The sequence below is a fragment of the Takifugu rubripes genome, chromosome 6, assembly GCF_901000725.2.
Source record: "Takifugu rubripes chromosome 6, fTakRub1.2, whole genome shotgun sequence".
Classification (NCBI taxonomy): domain Eukaryota; kingdom Metazoa; phylum Chordata; class Actinopteri; order Tetraodontiformes; family Tetraodontidae; genus Takifugu; species Takifugu rubripes.
In genome coordinates this window covers 5,249,006-5,258,254 of record NC_042290.1, presented here as the reverse complement: position 1 = coordinate 5,258,254, position 9,249 = coordinate 5,249,006, and the positions used below count along the sequence as shown (strand labels likewise).

The window sequence follows — 9,249 nt, the reverse complement described above, 5'->3', positions numbered from 1 at the left end:
CTCTCAACTCGGCGCCATCAAGGCCAGCGTGTTTTCTTGTAGCCCACAGGCGAGGTTATCTGTCCGCATCATGCACAGGGTGATATTTTAAACGCTTCTTACAGGAAAAGCTCTTTCTCTCGGGAACGTGTGCCTGGCTGCCTCATGACACGTATTACAGTTTTTTAATAATCTGATGTATCAACAAGACTTGTGCAACAATTAGACCCTTACGTATTTTCAGCTAGTCCATGTTGTCATAGCAACTAGGGGAAAAAGAAAACCTCAGATTTGTGCAGAATTCATAATCATGATGTAAATGAGAAAAAGGCCAAAGTCTCCTGTTCATATATTTTTATTAAACACTTAGCTCTGATGTGGTTTTACATGCTCTTGCTTTCAGAGTCCACTTTCGGCAGATTTAACATAGAAAATACAGTGTGAACACACAAACAGCTCAACAATTTCAATTCCAGCACAAAATATACAATGAGACAAAAATAGAGATTCATTATGGATAAAAATGGTCACTTGAAATTGGTCTTTCATCCCGGACAGACACTTTGGTGCTTTGATGTTCTGATTTTCATATTTGGGATACAGGGAGACAAACACACCCGAGCAGATGACGTTCTCACTGATGACAGTTCACTATAGATGGCTGCTGGTCACACACACACAGACACACACACACAGCGCTTTAGGAACGACACACAGTCACACGGAGCACATCTGTCTCTAACAGTGAAGCAAACGCACCAGGACGCGACGACACATCGACACAGACTCACGAGGACCAGAAATGAGGCACGACGGGACTTGGCAGAGCGACATGGAATGTTTAGCAGTCGTCGTTGGTGAAGCTGCTCAGTCGTCGGCGTCCTCCTGAGGGGGAAGAGGGGGCGCACACGTATGTCAGCGTCTCGGCCGGTGACGTCACCGACGGTAGTTTGAATGCTTCATACGTTGCTGCGAGTCTCACCTCTGTGGCTTCGGCCGGATCCGTGACGTCTGGTGACTCTGCCATGTTTTCAGCTGTGGCGGCGTCGTCGCCCTGGCGAACCAACAGAAGAGGAAAAACGTGCTTATTCTTACTTTGAAGGCAACTAAATGTGATTAAAATGTGGATTTGGGTGATTTGTGGTGTATTAAGGGGAAAAAGACAAGGGAGAGGAGCGATATGAAACAAAAGATCTGCTTTTGTAGTTTTTGTTTTGGCCCCGCCCACTCTCTGCCCTGTGTTGTATCGGAAGCGGTCCCCCCTGCAGTTTCACATCACTTTGGCACTCCGGCGACACGTTGCTCTTTATCTCCCTTTCCAGGCAGGGGGCGCCGTTCTGACACCGTGCCTTTGAACTGACCTCTAAAGAGAGGCGGCCACCATGTGCGTGACCCGGCAGCTGGAGGCTGACACCAGATATTGCAAGGAGGTTGGCGTATTCACACCCCCCCGTCAAGCTTCCGTCTGCTCGCCACAGCAGAGACGGACGCAGATTCACACAAAGGTGCACGTGAACATTACCGGTAAACCTTTAAGTCAACAACAGACGCTGAAAAACCAAAGATTTTTAAGCGCCACCGTCCTGGTGTCTCGATAATTGACCTGGCAGCTGGACAAAGGCATTAATCAGAACCAGCATCCATGTGCGTGCACGTGTCAGACGCAGCAGACACTGTTTGAGGAGCGCCCTCCACCTGGCATTAATTTTTAAACAAACTCAATATTAATGATGTTTAATGGCAGCACCGCCTGGGAATGACGACTAAATGAGGAACGCTGTCTGCTGCTGGCCCTGCTGGGAATACTGGGATTTATATGTTTACTCCACTGCCCTTCCGTTGTCTCCTCATCACTTTATCCACCATCGCATCCGTTTGTCGGAGGATTACAGCTGTCAGCGCCCGTCACGTTCCAGGCGGAGCCCCGTCAGTGCTTCTCTGTTCCTCGGGGCTAACGTAGCGATTAGCCGTCCAGCTGCCCGAGCTGCTAATGAAGATGTGAAGATTAAATCAAACTCGAGCGCCGTTCTGGTGTCTGCGTTAATTAAGGGGAAGTAAGCACCTCTGCTCGCACCCCCAGCCAGAAAATGATCAACAAGTGTTTTGTGTTGCCGTGGAAATCCAGGATTGGCTCATCATTTCCTGCTTACACAGGTCTCGGGAGAGAACGGGGTGATTATGAGCAAACGCAGCCGGCCCCGCAGGATCTTTATCTAATTATGCTCAAATTCTGTATAAACAATAAAACTGCAGAGGCTGCTGGGAAGCAAACAGGAGGAAGTGCAGTTTTTGATTGTTTATTAGTTTTCCTGGTGGATTTGGTGCCCTGTATCACATCCCTCTTGGGGATCTTTGCTTCCATCGACACCCCATAATCCTCCTCTCATTGATCAATAATGACTGTCCACATTTAAACCCCCCCCAGATACAAACATCAAAATAAAACAGGGGTGTGCTCAACAGCACTACTGGTGGTCAAAGGTGCTAATCACTGCTGTGAGGCCGAGGTTATGGGAGCACTGGTGTCTCTCCCAGCAGCCTCACTGGTCCGGTCACCAGTGGAAATCTCTCATATTTAACTGTATCATTTGTCTTCTACCTTCTGGGACAGACAACGGCCTGATCGAGCGGTATCGAGCCGACAGGATGAACCCGCTTTGATTTTCTGAGAACAAACAGGCGCCAGACGTGAGAAGTGATGAAAAATGACTCAAGGTCAGGAACCCATTTTGACGACTAATGGCTGTCAGACAGTGGTGAAATGGAGGCGTGGGTCGTGCGGAGAGCCGCGGGACAAATGAACGTGGACGCCGCCGCTCCCTTTGGGTCGGGACATCAACGGTCAGATAAAAACAGGAATGAATGTGGCTGCAGTTGAAGTCATTATCGGCGTTTAACGGGGGGAAAAAAACACAGGAAACGCATCATTATCTATGTCTACGTGCTGTTTGAGACGAAGGGAGCGAAATGATGCCCCCCCACCCCCTCTCATGAGGCCGGTGGGGTCCGGTTGATGACTCGAGGGGGAAGAAAGATAATTTCAAACTGAAACTGCAACAAACTAACCTGAACTATTTGAGTCTCTGAGTTTAACATTAGCATTAATTAGAGCCTATTCTGACCAGCTAACAGGCTAGCAGAAGACAAAATGGTGTCCAGGTGAAATGAAATCCCCTTTCCTCTTTCACCCTCTCACTCTTACTTGTTTGCCTGGTTCTTTTTTGACCAACCCGGTGGCGGCGGCAATACTCCCCGCGCTCTCCACGGTTTTCTGAGCCACGGCGGTCACTCCGGTAACCATGGCTCCGCCCACCTGGGACACGCCAGACACGGTTTTACCTGCAACTGAGAAGGAGGAAGCAGATGAGTGGAAATCTCCAAAGAGCCGTCACACCTGCGAGAGCCAGCGTTTAAAAAAAACACACGTTCAGGGCGCCCCCAAAACCCCCCATCACGGATATTTCCTGTAGCATTTGACCCAGAGCGGCTCGTGCACGATGTCAGAGGTTAATCCTCCATAAAGGCACATTGTGGGGCCAGGGATGAAGGCTGCCCAGGCCCCCACGGAGGCAAATAAAAGATTCCTCATCTTGTCATTCAGGTTTGACACCTTAGAGCTCCAGGACAGCTGATCCAGGGGGGTTAAACCGGATCGACACTGCTGTTGTTTGGCTTTAAAACTGTTATTATAGGATTCATTTTTAGGTTTCTCTTACCTACTGTGACCCCGTCCTTCGTTTTGGTACCTGGAAGCAGATACAGGTGAATCTTAGTTCCTCTGAATTGGACAGGACAAAGGAGGAATAATCCGATTGAACACTACCAGGACCAGCACCTACCGACGAACATCACCCCGTCTTTCGTCATCTCGGCGGCTCCAGTCACTCCCTGCTTGGTTTTCTCCGCCGCGGCCACGACCCCATCCTTGGCTTTGGAGAAACCTTTCATGAACGCGTCCATGGCTGCTCGGCTGGCTCCAATATGACAGGCGCACACGGCTGAGAGGGGGTCCAGAGAGGCGCGATGAGAAGGCGCACGGGAGGAGCGCACGGTAATAAAGCAGACACACACACGCACGCACGCACACGCTCGTGCCACCGCCCTACTTTTCTCTCTGACAGGTTTGCCAAGCTCACTTGATACCAGATAATGCAGCCCTGCAAACAAAACCCCACCTGTAGGATTCGGTTTCAGTCCCGAACACCAAAGCGGCGCGTGAGTAACAAAGAGGCAAATGATGTTTGGGTGTGACTGACAATATTTGATATTTAAAACTGACACCTCGCGGTGGGTCTTTCCAAAAACAACTACAGTAAACACTCATTAAAATGAAACGCACGCACGCACCTGCTCGGTTCAACTTCCCCCACGCCAAAAACCGGATGAGTCTTCCGGGATGACAGCGGTGCCTCCTCCGCGGACCTGTTGTGTCTCTACAACTACTTCAGATAAGGCGTGCGTGCGTGCGTGCGTGCGTGCGCGGCAGTCAGACAGACAGGCGGACAGAAAGACGCTCCACAGGTTGGACGGCCGCCTCCCACGTCTCGTGATGATGGGGCGCGAGCAGATGAGGGACTGGACGTCGTGATGCGAGAGGGGGAGATAGTCGCGCGCGCTCTCTCCCTCTCACGTGCACTCGCATTACGTCGCTCCTCGCGCGTGGGCTGCTCGCAGCAGGGTCTTTAAAAGACGCATCCGCGGCCGAACTACCGGCTGCTGACCGTGTAATTAACGTCACGCCGCCGGGTAATTTAGTGCCCCCACGTGCCAGCGGCGTGTTAAACAGCTGCGGGTTGTTTTCTTCTTTTAAATCACCATGTGAAACCACTCAGCAGCGAGTAATAAATCCACCCACAACCGACCTGAAATCATCTCAGCTGAAGTCAAACTGGGTCCGAGTCACATGACTGGACCCCAGGGGCACAGAGGTCGACAGGGCCTTCGGAGACCCCCCCCCCCCCCCCACACACACACACACACCTTACAGGTGCCCAATGTGGCGTTTCATACTTTGTTATTGGTATAAAGCAGGAGGAAAGACCAGGGGAAGTGTGATATGATGTGATTCTGGATGTTTAGTTTGGGATTATTCCTTTAGGTTCAGGTGTCAGCGTCCTTTTATGAGGGGGCAGCTTCAGACTGCTGTTTCGTTTCCTTCCCCTTTCGCACAGTTGGCTGTATTTACTGATGCTATGGTTTAAATGATGGATTATGTTATGTTTAATTAAAGCTCAGGTGTTGACACAGTACAGCGTTTCACGCTGGGCTCCCGCGGGCTCTTGTTACAATCTTAACGTTGATTTGGCTGAAACTAAACACACTAGAGAAAATGGTTTAAAGAAATAATGAATTCTTCCATAAATAATGAGTCTTTAATGCAGCTTTGCAAGGTCATGCCGGGGTCCAGCATCCACATCCCATAACTGTTACAATGGGTATTTCTAGGAGAGCTTTAAAAAGGCTGAAAAGAGCTTTTCAAATTGTTTCCACATTGACTCTGAATCACGTCGAGCTGGAAACAGGAAATTTGACAGGACGGCGTGAGAGACGACAGTAAAGTTTCTCTATCCATCAGAGATTTTCTAGCAGTGTTCCACCATCTTGGTCCAGTTGAAATCCAACTTGGTCCAGAATAGCTGCAAATAAAGCCAAACATCACTTTTGGTTGGAAATATACTTTTAAATCTGTGATTGTCGTGTCCTGCAACCATGTGGCTGTAGATGTAGCACACTAGCCTAAATCCTCATTTGGATGGGGAAAATAGTGGAAACTGTTTAAAAATGATTAACATTTCTACTTTAAACACATGGGAGCACAGCTGCAGCACAGACCCAGCTCGAGCTCATGTTTTAGCTTGTCCCAAAGACAAAAAACAGCCTGTATTTCCTCCTGTTACAGTTTCTGCTTGAGCTAGAAAAATGAGAATGAGCTGGTGCTACAAATCAAATCCACTTAAACACACAAAACTCAGTAGCTTATTTAATTCTCTGTTCGTTAGTGATAGATTTGTTGTTAAGATGCTGAAGCTAAACATTTGGCTCGTAGAATCTCCTAATTTCAATACACGGATAAGAACATAAACTAATAAATCTCCCTTACATACACTAATACCGTCCGAATTACATATATTTTGTTGAGTTGCAACACATCCACTAGAGGGCGCCTCTCCGGTTGGAAATTTGATAGAAAGACAAAAGATTTTGAGAATAAAGCAGATGTAGATAAGATGTCAAGGTGGAACTGAATAACCAACCATCTTCTAGGTTTACACACTGTGCTGCCACAAACCTGACCTGCAGTTTAGCGGATAATTAAAGATTAAGAGGCTTCTCAGCTCACACAACATCTGAAAAGGAAGAGGAGATTTTTGCCTCAGAACTTTAAATTTAACAGCATATACAGCATATTATACAGTATTACACAGTATGGCTGGATTACATTTCCACGGGTTCTTGTTCTTGGGGCCAGTTTGAGGTTGAAAGAAGCTCTTGTGGGCCACCAGGATGGCCCTCCAGTGTCACCACAAGCAGATCATCGTTTGGGAGCTTTTTTCTTTGCATGTAACTACTGAAACACAGCAGGCAAATGAGCTGGACCATCATCGGAGAGCTGGCCAAACCCACAGAATGCGCGAGAAACGATAAACCCAAACGCTTCTGGCCGCAACAGCTGAGATTTGCATGAAGACGCAGGTCGTTTTGAGATATTTCCTGCCTGGCTCTGCTGGCCCACAGTCATTTATAACGAGCTGCAGGAGACAGGACGAGCTCATTAGTGGGTGTGCTGGTGAACCACAGGCAGTGAAAGGAGCACAGCAGCACAAAGGATCAATTAAAGGAAGTGATAGATTCCATGCTAACAACAGTTTCACACCATCTTTTCATCATTGTGTGGCTGACAAATGTTTTATAATTAACACATATCGCCTGATGGAAGTCAGAATAATGGGCCAATCAGCTGGTAATTTGTTAATGTCTACTCTGCGTTTTTCATACATTAAAAATGATTTGGAAGAGATTATAAGTGGTGAGTAATGTAAACCGACACCAAAATTTGAATTAAAGTTCTTTATGTCTATTAGAGGCTTCCAGGTGTGATGGAGCATCATTAGCCTAGCATACGTGGAGGGGGATCCACACACTGCAATGTTTGTATAAATGCCACACTCCCAAGTTAATAAAAGCAGACTAAAAATCATTATATTTTAAGGTTATCATAGCCTGAAAAGAAAGTATAATAATACAAGCTGTTTGCCAAATGCAAATCATCCTTTTAAAGGGGTGAAGCAGCATTTACTTTTAAATGATCAAATACAAAAGTTCCATTTTTAATTTGTCACCTATAGAGGACATAACTCCTTTAATTAAAAAAAAACAACGAAACTTTCAGAATGTCAAACTGTTAATCTGCACTAAGATGAACTTAAATGATGAACTTAAATGATGATTTATTGTATTAGTGAACGTTCTGGCATTAAAGCTGCGGGTGCTGCACCGCCGCCTTCTGGCGGATCTGTGTATTGCACGAACCCGTTGACCTGACCAAAAGCAGCAATATTAACGTCCATCGATCACTCTGATACACAGATCTAAACCTGACTGCATCACAGTTGCATGAGAAGCCACATTTGGACCGATTTAAGACGGCCCAGTAGAGAAATGGGGAGCAGTTCGGTTTGTTTTACTTCATCGTTTATTGCCATTATCGGTTTCAGTGATGAAACACACAGATGCACCAACAGCTGCTGATAAATAGCAAGTTAAAAGATTCTGAGGAGAAAAAAACCCCAAACCCTAATCATTTCAACCGCATGATCTGAGCAAATATGGGAAAGCAAGCCCAAACACACAAAGCTTTCCACGCATCTCCATGCGTAATTGCGCCGCCTTGAGGCGCTTTTATTACCTTTAATTACGGAAACCGTCACCTTGCTTTACCTGCTATACCCAGATTCTAGATTAAACCGCTCATTCTCACGCTGTACCATAATATTGGAGTTTCTCCTGAGCTCTACCACATATTTTATGGTTTCTAGTGGCCCTGCTGTCCAAATAATGGCTCACGGACTCTAAATTCCGGTTGCATTCGCCTGGACGGTGTCCACGCTTTGACTCACCAGACACTTGGCAGACCGCGGAGGAGAGATGACTGATTACTTAGTCACTCCTTGGGCGTTGGCAGGCAGAAATATTTCAATTTGAAGGTGGGCGCAGCAGCCAGAAGTGAAAATGGAATCATTTGGATTCTTGTTCTGCCGATTATTCACCCAAGAATAAAGCATCAAAGCAGAAAAAAGGGCAGTCAAAGGGACGATGTAAAGTTGATCTTTTCATTTCCCGTCACGAGCTTTCTACCATTACTAATACAACCAGTCCTACGCATTCATTTTCCTATTCACTATAGAGTAATTTTAGGGAGTGTCCCCAGTGACGGAACTGGACCGGCACCTCCCAAACCTAAACATTTCCCAACACCTCTCGCATGTCGTCCTCACTGCCGTGTTTGCAGCCTTTTCTGGTTTCACACGTGAACATCCCCCGCAGCCATGCTCTGATCCAGATGCTCTTGCTTTACCCCTCTTTTATTGTGACCATTCCCCGGAGCAGCGCTGATGGTTCCCACCTGGAGCTTCTCCCAGCCCGACACCTTCTGCTGGCTCCGGCCGCCGTCGGTGGGGGGTGCCGGCGCTCTCGTGGCGCTGGACCAGATCTCCCGTGGAGGTGAAAGTGAAATCTGACATTTATTTCATGTTGCATTAAGCTATTGCTTGTAACGTGGTGCGACCGGGCTGCCGGCGGGCGCGGAGAGGCGGCCGCTAGGTGGCGCCACAGCTCGCCTAAAGAGGAGGGTTTACTTTGGCACTGGCGTGTGGACACGGCCTGCCTGGAAGATACATTAGATCAGATTAGCTGACATGTTTTCCTTTTAAGAAACTAGTCTTTTTTTCTTTTTTTTGGCTTTGATGCCTTTAATCTCAGGGGTGGGGAGCAGAAAGAGGAACTAAATACCTCCCCTCGGTCTACTTTTTCATCGTGTGAAGGGCAGAAATACTCCCAGGACAGCTCGCCGGGCCGTCACACACTCCAGCCGGAGCGATCCAGAGCCTCGGATCACTGTGCATGTTTTGTGGAGTGTTGGAGGAGACCGGGGAACGTGCACACGGGACCTGGACCCTTCTCTCTGTGAGCACAAATAAAGAATGTAAATAATGAGCTATCAGCGGGGGGATGATGCAACCCCATCAGGTTTGTGGGAGACGTTTGGCCGAA

The 9,249-nt window shown here is 47.6% G+C and overlaps 1 protein-coding gene and 1 long non-coding RNA gene across 4 annotated transcripts; both read right to left on the bottom strand.

The window, feature by feature from the left end:
- Positions 1–318: 318 nt before the first annotated feature.
- Positions 319–4,612, bottom strand: LOC619283 (alpha-synuclein). 2 transcript variants are annotated; one of them, XM_011604510.2, is made up of 6 exons: positions 4,327–4,612; positions 3,819–3,977; positions 3,696–3,725; positions 3,182–3,324; positions 962–1,033; positions 319–864 (listed from the first exon to the last, which is right to left on the bottom strand). In XM_011604510.2, the coding sequence occupies exons 2-6, from the start codon at positions 3,937–3,939 to the stop codon at positions 847–849; spliced, it is 384 nt and encodes a 127-aa protein (XP_011602812.1). In that variant the 5' UTR covers positions 3,940–3,977; positions 4,327–4,612; the 3' UTR covers positions 319–846.
- An 824-nt stretch (positions 4,613–5,436) lies between these two features.
- Positions 5,437–8,806, bottom strand: LOC105416533 (uncharacterized). Of its 2 annotated transcripts, none has more exons than XR_003888821.1 (4): positions 8,555–8,806; positions 6,419–6,728; positions 6,274–6,326; positions 5,437–5,615 (listed from the first exon to the last, which is right to left on the bottom strand). It is a non-coding gene; the product is annotated as an uncharacterized lncRNA (long non-coding RNA). The 2 variants fall into 2 exon arrangements; XR_964581.2 differs by lacking the exon at positions 8,555–8,806 and adding an exon at positions 8,097–8,334.
- Positions 8,807–9,249: the final 443 nt, after the last annotated feature.